The sequence below is a fragment of the Carassius carassius genome, chromosome 37 (assembly GCF_963082965.1).
Source record: "Carassius carassius chromosome 37, fCarCar2.1, whole genome shotgun sequence".
Classification (NCBI taxonomy): Eukaryota; Metazoa; Chordata; class Actinopteri; order Cypriniformes; family Cyprinidae; genus Carassius; species Carassius carassius.
In genome coordinates this window covers 20,046,638-20,066,005 of record NC_081791.1, presented here as the reverse complement: position 1 = coordinate 20,066,005, position 19,368 = coordinate 20,046,638, and the positions used below count along the sequence as shown (strand labels likewise).

Below are 19,368 nucleotides of genomic sequence, written 5' to 3'. Positions count from 1 at the left end.
TAATAGTTTTAAGGACCATTTTATGTTTAAAGTACCCCAACCAAGACTGCCACCCACTCCCCTGATTTTTCTGCCGGGGGGTACAGGTCACGACACTCTAGCGGGTCTAGTGGTATGAGCTAGACAGCTGGGACTGTTCCCACTTAGCAGCCCCAAAGACCTGGGGGCGGCAAGGGAGGAAATGCTGTAGCTTGCTCTTTTGCCTCCTGATTCCTCTCGACGGCAGCATAGACTGCGCCACCAAAGAGGCCAGAAGGCGATAGTGGGGCATCTGAGGGAAGTCAGTGCTGCCATGGAACGTCTGATGGCTCTGGCCGTTTCCTTGGTGGCTCGAAGCAACAGGTGTGTGGCCTGTCGTAGTTCTATAGTCCAGGTCTTTTAGCAGGTCGGCCAGGTAAGCCTGCAACAAAACAATAGTGTGTCTGACCTGCTGCCATATAAGCTTTCCCAGCCAGGCTGGATGTCAGTTTTACTCGCTTAGTAGTAAGATTTGGGTCCTTCACAGATGGTGCTGAGGATGGGGGAGAGATAGCTTGCAAGTGTCTGCTCCACTGCCGGCATCACCCCATATCCCTTCTCATTCAGCCCTGCAATGTCAGATTAATTGGATACTTTAGGGCTGAAGAGTCGGGATGAATATGGTTTATCCCACCATCTCGTGACTTCAGAATGGAGATCAGGGAAAAATGGAAGGCCCCTTCATGAAGGCTGTGATGTAGCTTAAAGGAAGCACTCATACAGCTTGCTCTTGGGATGACATCCTGTTTTTAGGCTGGAAATTCGATGTTCAGTTTGGCTACAGCACGAGTCACAACCTCCACAAGCTCCTGGAGTGATGGACTGCGGTGGTGAGTCCGCAGTCTCCTCTGTGTAGACACTCATCACATCAACCTCCTTGGAGGAAGATAGATGAGGCATCTTGCCCTCTCTCCAGGGGGAAGAAACTGTGGGGCAGGCTTTCGATCCCTGAGAGGGGGCCATGGATCTAGCGGGTGAGGACCGATATAAGGATGAGCCCATCTCTGATCCCTCCACTAAATTCACTTGGGATCCCCACAATAACAGCCACCACTGTGCCTCAGCAAGAGCATAGCCGGACCAAGCAGGATCACAAACTTGGAGCGGAGCACAGAAGTTCACAGTCATGATAGGCAGCCCCCTCGAGAGTTACCCTTGCATGCTTCGCTCCCAAACAGATGATGCACAAATCGTGTATACAGTATCCCCACCAAAGAGATGGTGCAGGAAGGAACACACAACATTTTGAACCTTTCTATACAGAGTAATTCCTGACTGACTGAGTGCTTTTTGCATAAACAGACACACATACACAGACGTGCTCGTTGAAGAGCATAAGCTAATGTGCATTTGCCGGATGTGCCTTTATGCTTCCTTGTTGCTCACATCACCCCGCTCGTGATGTCTCGCTTCTCTATTGGACTGATTTCACACGTTACAGTACGGGGTCGAGTTTCTGAAGGGAAACAGTATACACCGGGTAATAGACATCGATATTATTGGTTAGTATGGACCCATTGCATGTAATATATTGATGTTAAAATCTTAAGTATAGTTGCAAACAGTTTTTTATGCTTAAAAGCAGTGATACTATGTAAAAAATTGTTTTGTAGAAACAATCTTAGATGATCGTGGACTTTAGGGGAAACCCCCTGCACTTCCCCCACTCACCATCATGAACAGCACTGTGGCTGCAGTGGAGTCATTCAGATTCCTGGGAACCACCATCTCTCAGGAACTGAAGTGGGACAATCACATTGACTCCATTGTAGAAAAGGCCCAACAAAGGTTGTACTTCCTTCGCCAGCTGAGGAAGTTTTAACCTGGCACAGGAGCTGCTGAAACAGTTCTACTCTGCCATCATTGAGTCTGTACTGTGCACTTCAATAACTGACTGGTTTGGTTCAGCTACAAAATCAGACATCAGAATACTACAGACAGCGGTTCGGACTACTGAAAGGATTATTCGTGCTCCCCTGCCCACCCTTCAAGAACTGTCATCTGGCCGACGCCTCAGAGCCGCAAATACCAGAACAGTCAGGCACAAGGACAGTTTCTTCCCCCAGGCAATCTACCTCATGAACAGTTAAATGTTCCCAACCTATGCAATAAAAATGTGCTATATCCTTATATTTATTTGTTACCCCTCCATCCTAATACATCCCTGCATCTTACTCAATCCTATTCCATTATCATTTATAGCACAATTGTTTATAAACTTATTTATTTGCCTAATTTTTTTTATTTATTTATTTTTTGTCTGTGTGTTGTTGTCTCTGTGTACTGGAAGCTTATGTCACTAAAACAAATTCCTTGTATGCACAAGCATACTTGACAATAAAGCTCTTTCTGATTCTGATTCTCTCACTGACCAGATGAGAGTGAGTTTCTCCTGCCTATTTGTTTTCTCTCAAGGTTTTATCCTCCTCCTATCTATACCATGTTAGAAACTGTCAAGGCACTGATGTTTTGTAGAACTCTTTTAAAACTGTATTGTGAAGAGTGCTACAGAAATACATGTACCATGAATTGAACTATACAGTAGTTTTTATTTGCAATCTTTGTGATTTGAACTTTGGTTTAGTCTTGCACAGCCAACAATGAACACATTCCTAATCATATTCCATATTAGCTTGTCAATGCAGAAAGTTTCCTGTGAGGGTTAGGGTTAGTGTGTGTGTGTGTGTGTGTGTGTGTGTGTGTGTGTGTGTGTGTGTGTGTGTGTGTGTGTGTGTGTGTGTGTGTGTGTGTGTGTGTGTGTGTGTGTGTGTGTGTGTGTGTGTGTGAATGCACCAAGACTGCTTTGTTTTCCAATTCTCCGCAGGTAAATAAATATTCCCTGTGTGCACTGTAGAGGAGCCGCAACCATAGAAATTGATATATGATTTATTCCAGAAAGAGCCAAGCTCTTTGGCTTGAGTGCTTGCAAACAATATGTTTGGGTGGAAAGCCGGCACCCAGCAATAGGACAGCATCACAGACATCTTCTCAAAATCACATGCCTCATTCCAGCCCTGGCAGACCTCTGAGTGTCCTGTCTACTCCCACATGGGCGAGTGTTGTTCCTTAACCTGTATGGGTCACTAATGCCAGCAATGTTGCTGTTCATTTCTGATACTTTTGTATAAATAATAAATATATAGATAGGTATTTTCTAGGTTTTTATTGTTGTTGTTGTATTTAGAGTAGTAAGACATTTTCTATTCACGTCTAACACTGTCAGAGAGACAGACCCTCATACACCCTTCCATAAACTTGCTTTTTAAACTTAGCCATTTGTGTTCTCTGCTAACCATGTGTTTCTGTGTGCTTCTTTCCCCAGTGTCTGTATGGCTGTTACGTCCACTCCTCCATCATCCCTACCTTCCACCGCAGGTGCTACTGGCTTTTACAGGTAAGACTGCCAGAGACTTGGACACCTATTGGGAACTAAGTTACCTATTGTTGTTTTTCTGGAGCCATCATATATTTTATTCTTCCCCTCTTCATTTGGAGTTAAGCAGCACACCTTCAAGTGTTATTCAGCTGTAATAGAGACAGGCAGGGAGATTAAATGTAACCCCTCAGCCTGCTGAAGCCTGAGCTCACCGACTGATCAAAGCTAACCTCGAAACTACAGCCAAGCTCATGGAGAGGTCCAGGGAGGAATAGCATGCAGATGAAGCCTTTAGAAGTGCACAGAAGATAGATATTCATGCTTTTAGGACATATACTAGGGATGGACTCAGAAGTGACAGCAACCATCAATCATGAAACGCAATGATTTCACAACTTTTTTTCAAACTAAAAACATTTCACACTGATCAGAAAGCAATTTGATTCAATAATCTGGATTAGTATTACATTTTTAATTAAAAACCAAGCAGAAACTATATGTGTCAAATTACTAGCTAAAGATTTCAAACAATAAATTCAAACAATTTTACTTAGCAGTCACTCATTAATGTTAAAAACACTGTTTTCTAGGGGTTACTGTGGTACAAAATGTTCTTAATTGGAAGAACATTAGTGATTCGGCAGAATCTTATTACAGGCTTTGAAAAGAGGAAATTAAAAGCTTGTGAAGCAACATTTCCATTTTCTCAGAAATATTATTCTCAGACTCTCCCCGTGTTTTCTCAGTATCCTCTGAGCTGACTCATGTTCTGCTTCACTGCTGCTTCAGGTGCTCAGTTTCTGTGACCAGGATAGAGCAGGTTGTTCCAGCATGACTTTGTCTTACACATATGGTATCAGTCTACGGGGCTTGGCAGCACCCTCACTGTGTCCCAGTAGTCTCAGCTTCAGATGGACTTTTTATAGTTTCTTAATAATAAATTCTTGAGCACCGAATAAGCATGTTTAAAATATTTCTGAAGGATCATTTGACACTGAATACTGAAGTAATGGCTGCTGAAAATTCAGCTTTGCCATCACAGGGATAAATTACCTTTTAAAATATGTATATTCAAATAGAAATTTTATTTTAAATTGTGACATGTTTCACAATATTACTGTTATTTGATCCAATAAATACATCTTTGGTGAGCATATAGGTAATTATTTTAAAAAAATATTGAAAAATCCTACCAACCCCAAACGTTTGAGCATAAGTGTAAATATAGAACTCATGTTGATCATTTTACATGTGAGTGGGCCTCTATTCTGGCACCTAAACCAGATTAAGATGCAAATGTGGACCAGACCTTTTGTTTTTGTCAGAATTATGTCTATGCAACACTTTCGTCCCAGAGTGCAGATTCACAAATGCATGGCCGCTAAAAATGCACATAACCCAATCCAAGTACAGTCAAGCCTCAATAGATGACACAAAACTAAATTTTCAGGGAATGTGATCACAGAGAGAGAGCGAAAGAAGATGGAAATGTACAGAAAGCAAAGAGACTGCAAGTGTGGCTGTCTTTTTATCCAGTCCAGATCTTCTTTATTGAGAAAAGTCTCAGTAATAAGACAGGGGAGGAGAGGAGGTAATGAGAATAGAAGCCTATGAGGAATCTCGGCACTCCTTCCATCTAAAACACTTTTCCCTCAGATAGTGCCTCATTCTTCCAGGCATGTCTCGGTAGTATTGCACCGCTCTGCTCTTCTCGATCTGCATAACGTCAGAGATCTGCTGAGGGGACGTATTATTGCCGTTTACCCAGAATGCTTAGCACCCCGTTGGCCCTTCTGAAAAGTTCTCACTAATGCAGAATAGGCTGTCTGGGAGAGGGAATGGCTGTTTAGAGATTTGAGGTGTTAAGGGCATATTATCTCTCTCTCACACACTCACACACTCCCTCTGTGACTGTCCCGGTCCTGCACTTGATTGATTTAATCGCTCCACGTCTCATTCTCTTGTTTAGTGCTAATCGAATGTAATTCCTCAGCTCTCCTTCTTCATCTGATCCTACATTACGGGGCAGAGGTGTGGCGGCCGGGGACACAGACCCGGATATCATTATTATATTAATACGACTGAATGTTAGGCCACGCTTCATTTGTCTTCCAGGCTGGCAGATCTTTAGAAAGTGGTCAATAGCCTTTGCCGAGACCTCTTTATTGTGCAAGAGGAGAGCTCTGCTATGTTAGGGAATGAAATGACTCATAAGACAGAATATTGTCCAGATTAATCAAGAAACTGGCAGCAAACCTGCAACCGCCTCCACCCCCATGTCTCTCTCTCTGTTTATATCTCTTCCTGTTTCTGTCTTCTTCCTTCCCCCCCGAGCCTTCTCCCCATGATTGATGGCAAGGTATGGCTTCTCCGTTGAGGATCCAGATGAGTTGGGCCATGTATTCCAGAATACATTTCCCTGTCCCACTTCACATACATGCTTATTAAAATAAACAAACATACTCATATAGAATGCTATCTTTTTCTCTTCACGATCCGTCTTATACCGCCTGTCAGACCCACTAAATTTGGCATAGAGCGCCAGTGTGTCAGGACTCAGGAGCTGTTCGTGATGCTGAAAACTTGTTAAACTGTGATCAGTTATTCAGGTGGTCCACAAGAAGCACACTTTACAGACTTGCTTTCATTTCAAATCTTTTATGGCGTGCTTTAAAATCACACTGTTACCTAAATGTCGACCCTGGCACGCACGCATCATGCTTTAAAGATCAATATTAAATTTCCATTTTCTGACCTATCTGATGAGCTGAACCCCCTCACCTCGTCATCTTCCTTTCATTCGTTTGTGGCCGCTAGGCTGATGTAAATTAGCCCGAGGCGTGAGGCAGACTCTTCCTTTTTGTCCGGACAGGCACTGCTCTGCATTTATTTATTCATAGGCGGTTGTTTGTGTAGCCACACTAAATGTGTGCTCAGTGCGCCCCTGACCGCACACTTCCAGGGCCCAGAGTAATGTATATTTAACATTGCTTACACTCCCAGACTGAGTCATTTATGAGACGAAGCTTCATTAGACTGTTTTAAAGGATGGGGACATTAATACAGCCCGTGTTTGCTTGTGTTTGTTATTGCCGGATTGTTTAGGGTGCTGAATACACAAAAGAGAAATGATGGCATATTGATTTCAGGGCCGTGGGATTAATGTCTGTTATGAGGTGCCGATGTGGTAAGTTGAAAGTTTATGCTGTCGCATGGATCAGCGGCTGAGTATTGATTGAGAAGTCTTAGGACTCGTGGCTTGCGGCTACTGTAAGAGAACGGGTGAATAGGAGTTTGACTCTTTATGTCTGGTCGCTGGCCCTGGATGTGTGAATTATATAGTATAGGAATATTTGGATGCTGGTTTTGAGCTTTATAAAAGCTGATGGGTGTGTTTTCTTCTTGGTTAGAATATATCCTTTTATTTCAAGTTAATTTGAATTTGTCCAAACAATGGCACATGGAGGAGTATTTACAAACAGTGGCATTAAAGTGTGAAGGGCAAGAGTGTGTCTTGCTTTAAAACGCACACGTACACATAGATCTCAGTCCAGGACTGTGCATTAATATTCAGACACTGTTCGTTCACACGCCCTTTTGACTCATCCAGATTTCTGCACTGATTCAGGTCATACATGCTGCAGAAGCCCTATACAAAACAACAAATGTTGTGTACGTCCCTTCAGCCTGCTGAAAGTGAACATCTTGAAACATATAAAATGTAAATGTTAAACTATTCTGGAAATTAGTTTGTAGGTGATTTTGTGGTTTGTCCACCTATATGGCTAGCTGCCAATGAATTATTTGATCTTGGTAGGGTAAACGTTGTCTTATTGTTGTTTCTTGCCATTTCAGCTACTTCATCATACCAGAGCAAAATGTGCATTTATATGAAAAATATGAAAATGTAGTATTTTTAAAAACGTACTGCCCTCTGCAGATATGATTAAGTATTGTTTAATAATTTAATACGTTTTACTATTTTATTAGTGCTTATTCAAAAGCTTATGAAAAACTTTATATGTATACAATTTTCATCTACAATCTCCATCCAGACAATTTTCACTTTAAGCCCTTCAGAACATATCAAAATAGCTTTTTTTTTTAAATTGTTTGTTCATTACAAAAAAAATAAGTCAAATAAGTCATTATTTGTATACACTGCAGGTTTATTTTGAACGACTCAATACATAAAGACAAAACAAAAGCAAAGACTTCTGAAACTTTCTCATGACATAAATCTTCACCGTGATCAGACTTTAAGAGTTCTCTGTTGCTCTTTTTTTCAGGTTTTCTCTCAGCTTCTCACCATTATTTGTGTTTTGGCACAAGCTCTCAGGCTACCGCAGAGCTGCTGTGTCAGTGCTACATAAGGCCACATCAGAGTAGAGCACGTGGGACCTCCTCTATAACGATCCCCTCATCCGTAAACATCAGCATCTCCCTCTCCCACACCTGCCTCCACCTGCTCTTCATCATAGCAGCGGTCCAATTTCCCGTCATTGTGCATCAGCTGTCCCAGTAGCCCGCACTCTCATCTCCATCCATCTCGCCCCACAGCTTCTGTCTTATACACTCTCTGACTCACACCCATCTTACACACAGTGCACGTGTATTGTGTAGCCCTTCTGACACAATTAGCCTATTAAACATTCAATTCATGATGCTTAAAATGATTTAGCGTAGTAGGACATATTCCTCAATCAGTCTGTTTTTAGAGTTATGTTTAGGCCCAAATTCTTACAAACAGTTCCTGCAATGCAAGCACTATTTCATGCGCTGTTGCATTCTGAAAAAAAGTCGCAAGTGTTACTTTGTCATCACAAGGGGTGCTAAAGGCATTAAATCTTAACCTATGGTTAACTGACTCTTATGTCAGCTTCTGATATGACAGAGCTAGCAGTTGTTAGTTTATAGGAAACAGCAAAAAAAATGCATGTTACAAAAGTACAGTACCTGTACTGTTATCATTTACTGACTTAAGTTAATCCAAACCTAAAAGTATTTTTCTTCCATGGAACATCAAAAGATATTTTGAGAAATGTATTTGTGTTTTTGGTCCATACAATGAAAGTGAGTGGGGTCCAATGTTACATTTATCTCCTTTGGTTTTCATTGTGTAGTCAAAAACATTTGTAACAGAAATAAACTTTAATTTCTGTTCTCTTGAAGAAAGAATGGTATACAGGTTTGGAAGGACATGAGTAAATGAGTAAATTACAGAATATGAATCTTTGAGTGAATTATCCCTTTAAGTACAGATATTGATCAAACAAATATTTCTGTAAGCTTTAGCATTATCATTTATTCACCCTCTTGTTGTTCCAAAGCCGTAAGACTTAGGTTTCTTTAAAAATAGCTTAATTTGTGTTTTGAATTCCAGATAACCAAAACTTAGAAGATCCAAAAGGTGACCTAAAACAATCAATCATGTGAAATATTGTGAAGAGAGACAATAACTTAATATGATGAACAGATTTCATGTAGGCTTTTATTAACATATAAAACCACATATGTAAGGCACATCACATACTGTAAACTTGGAAGATTAAAACTTAATTTGTGTTTCAAATGTTAGCCAAAGTCTTTCCAAAGGTTAAAGGGTGCATAAATGAGACTTTAAGGATAGTTATATGTAGGATAAAGAACGACTGTAAATATGTGATTTTTGAGAGAGTGTACTGTATATACAGAAATAACATTTAGTCCTCCATCACCCACCTTTTAAACTTTTCTCACTCTCTTTCCTTCACTCATCACACACTCGTCTCCTTCTGACCCCATCAGCTCTTCAGTCAGGTCAGGACGTTGCTCTCCCATTGAGAGAGACTTCCTTCATATTAAGGGTCACTGACCAGCAGCAAAGTGAATGAAAATGAACTTTTCCTTCTCTCTGTCTCTGTCTATGTGTCTTGCTACTGTGGGCCAGTGTGTATCTGGGGCTGTCTCTGATCGTCCCCTCTCTAAACTTCCTTTAAGACTTTTGCATATCACTTTCTCCATTATCGCTCATCTTCTCGATAGATCCGCCATGTTACTACCTCTCCCCCATACAGAAGCTGTTCACGTGGACACCAAGCAGAAAGAGAGAGAGAGCCAGGATGTGAGATGGCTGCTTAATAATTCAGAGCTCTGTGAAAGGGCAGGACTCTGCCGGTGAGCCAAACTGACATTCAGCCAGTTATTGAGCGTCGGCCGCTGGCAGCCGTGTGTGTCCAGCCGTTTCCCTCTGTGCGTCTGGGACATTAGAGCGGGAGATTGAACTGCCTTATTGTGTTAATCCAACTCTTACCTATAGACTCAGCAGCCCGCATCACACGGCACCAATGGTGCTTCATGGGCCGCAGGTAACACGGGCGTCTGAACGTGATCACTGCTTTTCTATTAGGACACTGTCTTGAAAGCCTGGGAGTGGTACGCTCTGTTGGCTGGTTAACTTGTTTTTGTGTTGACCGAGTTCACCTGGTATTAACGACAGTTTTAGACAATCTGTTTGAAACAGGATGGCACTAAATCAGGACAAAGATTTTTTTTTTCTGCTGGCTCAAAAGTTTCGATTACCACTTGCCCTGCCAACATTTTTGCCAACAACACTTTCAATTAATGATCAATAAACAAAAATTTTTTTTGTCCCTAAAGAAGAAAAATACTTAACATAAAAAGTTTTATTATTTGCAAAATAATATTTTGTACTTTAAGATTTCATTATATTTTAAACATTAAATGAAAAAATAACATTTAAAAATAAATAAGTTTTCATATTTGCTAGAACAATGTATTTTTCGTAAATATAAAAAAAAATCATTAAAATATTTATATTATACTGTCTATATATAAGCAATAGTTACACAGAAATTAAATTGTAGTGGCCATTATAAATTCAGATATGGAACATTACTGATTTCTTTGTAGTTTTAATCTGTGCATAAGTACTTGTAACTAAACTAAATCTATGTGAACTAGTTAGACAACATTACCTTGACATATCAGCAGAATTTACAACCACAACCAAAGATTTTAATCTGCATGCATAAAAAAATAAAAGTACAAAATCAGTGAATGTACATTTTTTGTTTTGTTTTGTTTTGTTTAGTTTCTTTTTTTTTCAAGACATTATTAATAATAACAAACAGATGTTGTGATAAATTGTATGTATTACCAAAATTAGAGATGCTTCCCTCAAAATCCATTCACAAAAATTCAGGCGATGTGTTTTTTTCCTACCATGTGTCTCAGCTGACCACTACTGATCAGATCCCCTGTGATATATCTAAACCTCAGAGGCGGGTTTGCACAGCTCAGACCTTCCCTGCTTTAGATTCATGTTTTCTAAAGCCAGGGACAGGCCTGTGTGATTGGGCCCAGACTCTGGGCCTTTTTGACGTGCTGCCTCTAATTTCTATGTCGTGTGTGTGTGTGTGTGTGTGTGTGTGTGTGTGTGTGTGTGTGTGTGTGTGTGTGTGTGTGTGTGTGTGTGTGCTTGCAAGTGTCAAATGACAGCAGGCTGTGAGCAAAGGCAGATCAATAGGACAGAGTATGGCCAGTTGGCAGACAGCCGCTTTTACGAGCGTGTGCACAGCCAGCCATTCGCTGGGTGTTATTCAGGAGTGCGCTGTAACGTTTCAACATATAACTTGCATTGCTGTAGCTAATGACCAGAACTGTCGCATTTGTCCAGCACTGATTACACATCAGAGGCCCAATTAGCTCTGGTGAAGTCTGACATTCTGATTTCCTCATCACTGAGAGAAATGCCAGACAGAGAAGACGGAAAGAGTGGGGGAGAGGGAGAGAAAGGGAAGGGAATGATGTGAAGGTGATGTTTTCCCCCTTTTTCCGCCCCAAATTCCAGTCTATTCACTGTCATATCGATCTCGAGCCCATTGTACAAGCCCAGGCTCATCAACATACAAAGCAGTGCTCTGAATCCAATTTCTGTAATTGGCAATTTCATCGTGGAGATCTGTTTCATCAGTTCAGGAATTTGGCCCGTCCCTAAGGGGGGTGAACAGCTCTGTTTGATGGAGAAAGAAGTGGAGAGATCAGTGACTGCTCTGTTATGTGACTATAAGGATAATAAGGAGATGTGTTTTGGCCTTATTTGACTGCAGAAGGTTCTTGTAAGGTCTGATTTTATGATGTGACTACATAAACAAACAGCTCTGGACACAAGAACGGAGAGATGTGCACACCTCTGCCTCTATAGCTTCTGATTTACGCCTCTAATTTCAGCTCATTTACACCCATTTTAGTGAAATCCTCTGTAGGTCTGCTTGTGTAATGTGATGGTGTTGTGTAGGTCTAATTTTAATTTGATGGAAGGTGATATGGAAATGTAATCTGATTGGAAAATGTTGTGTAGGCCTGATTTCATTCTTTGAGGTGATGTGTAGGTCTAATTTGAAATCTGTAGGTTTGATTTTGGATGAGATCCAAATGTATTTCTTTCTTTCATTCTTTATTTCTTCCTTTCTCTTATTTAATTTTAATATATATATTTTTTTAATAAATATTGTAAAATATCTACATTTCTTTAAAATATTTTTCTAGTTCTTTTAGACTTAGGGCCCTATTTTAATGATCTAAGCACATGTTCTAAAGTGCACTGCGCATGTGCACTCAGGGCGTGTCCTTTTTTTGTAAGAATATTATTAGATATTATTAAATATTTTTAAGTATTGTGGGAGGGGGTTACTGTATATTTTCAGTAGCTAATTTTTAGACTTTTAGACAGTTTGTAAGGTAAAGCATGTAAAGCATCAATTCCATCCGCACTAAATAAGCACCACTGTTACATATTTTATATTATTTTATTTTACTTTTTTAATATGGTTAAAAAAGATAATGTAATATTTTCTTTTTAGTTTATTCGGTTATTTTAGGACCTAAACATGATTTTTTGTTTGTTTTATTTATAATGGTTTTATTTATTTGTCTCAAACTCTACCACTGAGAAGGTGGCGTGAGGAAAGGAATCTGTCTGGGTGGTGCTTGAGGTTCTGCGTGTGTGTATATAGCTGCTGAAAGGCAATGATTTCATCAGGCAGAGATCAGAGATTTAAATGAGCAATGTAAATCACACACCATTAACGAGCTGCCTTGTAAATTAGCAATGCAGGTTGTGTCAGAGCTGGAATGGGGAGGGGGGTTTGCCACACGGGGACACATAAACTACCTCCACTGGGCTATTTACTGCCACCATAACTGTACTCAGAACCTGAGTCTGGCACACAGCCCTACGCCCAGAGAGCTTTGATGGCCTTTTTCACTGGTCCATCTCCATCGCTCGGTAGAAGGCCTGGGGGACTGTCTGTGCTCTTTGCACCCTCACAAATGATGGAGGATGATAAAACAGAAGGCTTTGGGCCTTTGGTGTTGCTTTCCAAGACCCATAACCAAGCTTTGGAACGATCAACATTCACAAAGTCCTACATATCTTACAGGTCCTACAATATGTTTTTATCTTGCTGTTTAAGAAATATTACCATATTTAAATTAATTTTGCAGAACTGAGCTGATTTTCCACTAAAAATCATTTTAAAATCCTTTTTCTATTCTTATTCTCCAACAGTTCTTTTTTATGTGTCTTCATCTCGTTAATGATGATAAAGAGGAAGAGGATGTCCTCAGTCAGTCGGGAATGTTTGGGTTATGAGTCCCGCCAGCTGCCATAACATCCAGAATTGTGTCAAGATAGCACCTGCTGTCTCTCAGTATGCGGTTTCTGGGAAACATTGATGCTTTGCAATGTTAATTGTATTGTGGCCAAATCAATAGCATGAATGGAACAATCAAACACGTGCCAGGTTTCTGTTCTGAGCGGCTGGTGGGGGAGCCAGGCCTTTAAAAGAATCTTTCCGTCATTCTTTTGTGCATCTTTGAATCTGTCGACACTTTACTTTCTGTTGAAGTCAGGGTATTGATCCCACAGGCGACAATGGCTTAGTATCTCTGTGTGCGTGTCTCAAATGTGTGCGCAACGAATACTGCTTCCAATAACCATGAAGCCGGGAGCCCAGGTATGAAGAGACATACTGTAGGAACTTTCCAAAAAAAAAGTCAGCTTGACTCATGAATATTAACAATGCGACATTCTCCCAGTATCTAGCTGGGTTTGCTGAAAGGTCTTACATTGTTTTATGTGACTTATATATATATATTAAGAAACAAAACAATAACTTCTCTCTTTATACCAAGCAATTCCAAACCTTTGCAATATAATGATTACAGTATTTCGAAAATATTTTTTATTTATACATAGCAAATCAAAGCACCTAAACTATTGTTTGTTTAAAAAGCAATTACTTTATAATGATCATATTTAATATTTTTTGTAAATATTAATCAATGTAAAATATTGAACAAGCATGTATATTATTTGAAAATAGTAACATTTTAAGATTTAAGCTTGACTCATAAATAATAATTATATAAAGTTTACCCAGAATTTTTTCTTCATATGGTGCAAACTTTTTCTACCTTTTTATTTATTCATACCAAACTGAAAACTTAACAAGTAAAATAGCATAATTTCTGTTTGTTTTTATTATGATTAAATTGTAGAGGAACGATTATATCGAATTGACAATTTGAATGATTAAATGTAATAACCATACTTTTGAAAATATTTTACAAAATAATTAAATATTTAAAAAACGTTTTACCCTGTGGCTTATAATGACTATAAAAGTTATATTTCCTAAAATGTGGGTTTACAAACTTTTCTACGCCCCTACATGTACATGTGAGTAAACTACAAAAACGTCAGAGGCTTGCAAACATATACATTCCTATTTTTTGCCATGGCCCCTGAAGCCGAGCATCTTTAATTCGGCAGGCTTTAAATATTTCATGACTTCCTGATGGCGGTGGCAGTCAGAGGCTTGGCTGCTCTGGTATTAACCTGTCTGTATAAATCAGGAACCCTCCCAGGCCTGCTCTCTGCTTTCCCATCCTTCTATCAGCCCTCTCATTTGTCCATCTCAACTCTGGGCCAGTCTGATCAGGGGGCCCCTGTAATCTTGCGCCAGGGGCCCGAACATCAGAGCTAGGCAGGTGACAAATAGTTTTTTAATAGCCTGCACCAGAAAAAGCATTAGTCTGGTCCCCTTCCTTGGTAGGGGCGGGCGGGACGTGCACGTAATAATAATAGCCAGGCAGACGCCTCCCTGCAGGCTATTTTTAGACCGGGGATTTTAGAGGGCTCGACCAGTATATGTGTGTTTGTGTTTGTGTGTGTGTGTGTGTGTGTGTGCGCGCGTACGAGAGAGGGAGAAAAAAGAGTGCTTGGGCAGGGGAAATGGAGGTGCGGCATTAGATCGTCCATTCCGCGTGCCAACCAACACCCAGCACCGCTTTCCCAGCAGGCACATGCACACTCTATCCTAAGCCTGCCTGAAATGAAAGGAAATACTGTGTGTTTGGTGTGCTGAAGAAGCCTGATGAAGCTGTCCAGTTTATGTAGCAAGCTGCACACTCCTGCTGCTTTGGCTTGGTTTGTGCTTAGTGTTGAGATATGGTATTGATTTTTTTTTCTCCTTTATCCTCTCTGTCTCTCTTTCTCTCTCTCTTTCTCTGTCCCTCTTGCGCTCTCTCATCAGTGCCCTTGCCATATCTATGTAAGATACTGGCTCAGCATTTGCTGAGCCACACACAGGAGCGTGTGTGTTCGTAGGGCGACACTGACCCCATCCGTTCAGATGGAGAAGACTGAGGTGGGTGGAGACACAGACATCTGGGAGAACACAGTCATTACGTATGCTTAGCGTATGTGCTGTGTTTGGGTGCATTTGGTTCTGCAAGCGGTCAAAAAGGTATAAGAGAGCAGGTTCAGATTGAGATCACAGTTTGTGTATGTGTTGGTGGTTTAGCAGCAGTGTGAAAGTTTAGCCCGAAGCCTCTCCATTTCTAGGACTGAATCTCAGCATGAGTTCGTCTTCACTGCAGTTCTGAGGATCCTCAGATCTGCTGTCCTCTTCCCACAAAACACTCTCTCTCTCTGGCTCTCTGACCCTTTTTCATACACATGCTCACACACATGAAAACTTCACACCAGCTACCTTCCCTCTATCCTTTCATGAACCTCTCGACTCCATCACTCTCTCAGCCATTAGCCGTTTATTTTCTCTTTCATTTCAAATATAGTAAAGGGATAGGTTTCCTGAAAAAACAAAGTATGGTCATCAATTGTTCATCTTCTAAACCTGTGTTTACATTCTTTTCAGGAACACAACAGTTCTGAAAAATGTCTTACATCCAATGTTGTTTCTGCATTGTATGGACAAAAACATTCTTTTTTTTTTTCTGCAGAAGAAAGAATGTCATACAGGTTAGGAACAGCATATTATGACAATTTTCAGTTTCAAAAACAGCATAAAAGTCTCAAAAAGTGGTCCATGTGACTGGTGAGATATTCTTGAAGTATTACAACTGATTTGTGTATGGAACAGACTAACATTGTTATAATTTGCTGATAATCTTCCCATCTGATGGAACCACCACAGCCAGATTGAGTCTGTGAGTTCAACTTGAGAGTCTAATTCACCAACAAATCCTACAGGTCTGTTTTTGTGATTGACTGATCTATGACTCAAAAAAATGACTAGTTCATGAAACGGACATCAGGCTTCTCTTTTGCACAATTTTTGCACACAATCCTATTGTATTGTATAGCACACAAGACTGCTTGTATGGTGTTTTTGCATCCTTTTTTAAATTTGAAACCAGTACATACTTCTGTCATATCTAATGTAATTGGATTTCCTTCAACAGACATGGAGATCTGCTTTCAGGTCACTAAGCTGTCTCTAGCAGCCGTCCACAGAAAACACTTCCTGACCATATTATTACAGAGAGCGCACTGACTCAACAGCCCCTGCAGCAGTGTTGAGAAGACCTTTTACCAGCCATTTACACTTCTCTTTGGGGAGCAGCCCATCCTCACACACACACACATACATACCTTTTGTCATTCTGGCATTTGGCATGTGATCAGAGTGTGTTTGGACACAAGACAATCTGTTATGGAGTTGTCACTTTTAGACAGTGTCCTTGAAAGTTGTCCAGGGATTGTCCATTTGACCTTTGACTTCAGTGGACAGCGCTCATGTATGGCCACCATCCAAGCCTGATCCAACCAAATGCGATGCGTGTTTGTTAAAACACTCATATGCCTGCGCAAAGCGCTGATGACCTAGAAAGCTCTTGCCAGGGCGACGAAGGGTTAAACCTGTCTCCACCCTTCTCCTTTGCCTGCCCTGCCAGCTGTTCCTACTTCACACCTGTCCTCCACTGCTCCCTGCACTCCACAGTAGCTCTCGGACCAGTGAATTAAAGCTCATCTGCAAGTTAGATAAATCCTTTGAATGTATTATGGATGTAAACAAATTAGCCCATAGGCCCCAGACGATACCAAATGGAGCGGAGGTCTCTTCCTGTGGTGGTTTCCTGCACATGCTCAGTAGCTTGATTGATGCCTTTTCTACTGCCTTAATTATTTCAGTATGAACTGATTCTCTCGGTAGGAGGCAGGTGTGTTGTTAAAGTAATGCTCTTTAATGCTACCTCTGTAACGCTCCCTGCCGAGTCCTTTCTCTCCTCATCAATTCATAACAAGAGCACTCAGCCAATTAAAACGGATTGGAGAGGGGCGCGAGGAGCAGAGTCGTGCTGAACCTGTTTATCCACAGCAATGTTTGTGGTCAAATTGAAGTTGTTGATTCATTTTGTTTCTTTTACCACTGTGTTACTTTATTAGCTAATTTATTGTTTCTCATTAGGATTAGTGGTGCTTGTTAAGGCAACTACAGACCACTAAGAGGCTTAATTATTTGTTTTTATCTCATTTTAAAGTGATAGTTCACAAGTCATTAACTCGTGTTGTTTCAAACCTGAGTGACTTTCTTTCGCCTGTGAAACATGCAAAAATATTTGTTGAAATTCTTTTGTGATTTTTGTCCATACATTGAATGTCAATGGGGTCCAGTGATGATTGAAAGAAAAAAAAGTCAAACATCCTTTGATTGGAATTTGAGCAATACCCAAGCACCAGAGCACCCTACAAATGCCCTTATAACCACTTACTGTAGAAAACCTAAGCTTCATGATAGAGGGTTTTGCACTGGCAAGCAACAGTAAAAATCTGTATTTTTTTTGTTTTGTGTGAATGCTTGCAAGCATGCACATCACACACTCTTTTAAACTGCTCTGTCTGTCTGTGGCGAGGCAGAGGGTAAGGAAGAGGGGAGTGGGTGAGGCATTGTTGAGTATGATTAAGACTCTATTGATGACGGAGCACATGGGTGTGGATGAGTGTATGGGGATCAGCAGAGCCCAGGGCCCATCTCTCTGAAGACTCCAGCTCTGTTCTCTATAGCAGGCTGGCTAGAGACCCCTCCGGGGGCCACATCAAAGAGTCCTGCTTTCCAGCCACCCTTGTCTTTTGAAGACAGCAGCGTTTGATGACATCACTTCCCTTATTATTTCACAGTTGGACTTTGTGTCTCATGTGGAGCACAATACCTCAATATGTGGAGAACATTAGACTGAGAAAGAATCTATTGAATCTTTTTATCTCTGTTATCCAACAACACAATCAAAATTCACATTGAGTAATATAGGAATGTTGGGTTTCTGTTTATCTAGATATTTGAATACTGCTCTGCATCCTAATATATCTTTGCACATGTTCACTTGGGGTATGTTATTGGGGTATGTTATTTAGTATGTTTCTAAATAAATACACTACACTTTGCTATAAGACTGAAATGGCACCCATCCATATGATGAGTATAATGATGTATAGATGGAGGAGAAAGGGTTAAAACACTGAAAAATGACACCTATTGCATTGAAGATGGATTCTTTATACTGTACCTGCAGTAAGCCATCAACAAACAGAATGCAGGCTGATGATTACTGACAGGCCAGTGTTTGTTGCCTTTTAGGACACCTGAACCAGTGTTGTTCTCCACATCTGCTTCACACCTGCAGTGACCTCATGCAGACCTCAAGGCCTGAAGCTACCGATCGTAGAGAGGTCAAACATATGGCCAAGCATGTTAAACACCCTCATGCTGACTACTGACACACTAGCCACAGTTTCCCAGCTAGAGTCACATTCAAGTGACTCTTTCCTGATAAGGCATAGTGTTTAAAGAGATAGTTCACCCAGAAATGAAAATGATTTATTGTTCAGTCATGAAACTCTAATCGAGTAGGCTGACGGGCTTTTAACATAACTGATTCAGAGAGTTAAACAACTTGGCACAAGCTGATTGGTTCATGCTGCATATGCAGCCAATGAGCTTACTGCCTTGCATTTATATGGCTGGCTAGCATTCACTTGAGGTTCCTGTAGCGTGCTTTCAGAGTTTTTCTGAAACCCTCCACCTTCCCCAGCTCCACCAGTATAGATCTGCTACAGATTATTTTGTATTTGTGCAGCAGCAGTATGTCTTAAATACTCACAGTACCGTATAGCCATATGCATTGGCAGTAGCAAGTTCCTGCACTTGCTTGCAGCAGCAGTAATAATCTACAACTCCATCAATAACCAACAGCAGCAGCAATTCAGCAGGAGCGTAGCAGGTCTATTCCGCCAATACCAAATACATTAACATTGTCATCCATCACCATGCTAAAATCTTCAGAGAGAAGTCATGATAGACCTGTCATTATTTAGTGATATGCTTATCATTTCAAACCTACTGTATATGACCCCCCCCCCCCCCCACCCCCAAAAAAAAAAAGAAAAACTAAAAATGAATATTCTGAAGCTCACTCTGCTATTTTCCATGCAATTTATGTTTTAAGAATAACCATAAAATGCTCTAAGTGGCATTATAGAAAGTAAAATTATAGCATTGTGGGAGGAATAGGAAAAGCTACAAATTTAAGTCGTTATTCATTGATAATCTTCTCAACCAATAAACTGTTGACCTGGCAGAATAAAATCGATTAATTGAACTCATAAA

The 19,368-nt window shown here is 40.6% G+C and overlaps 1 protein-coding gene across 12 annotated transcripts in view; it reads left to right on the top strand.

Moving 5' to 3' along the window:
• The window catches only part of camta1a (calmodulin binding transcription activator 1a), a 381,282-nt gene that overhangs the window by 306,934 nt on the left and 54,980 nt on the right, over positions 1–19,368 (top strand). For all 12 annotated transcript variants that reach the window (XM_059528089.1, XM_059528095.1, XM_059528090.1 and 9 more), the window contains one exon: positions 3,341–3,412. In XM_059528089.1, the coding sequence (XP_059384072.1) occupies positions 3,341–3,412 (72 nt within the window). The remainder of the gene's footprint in view (positions 1–3,340; positions 3,413–19,368) is intronic.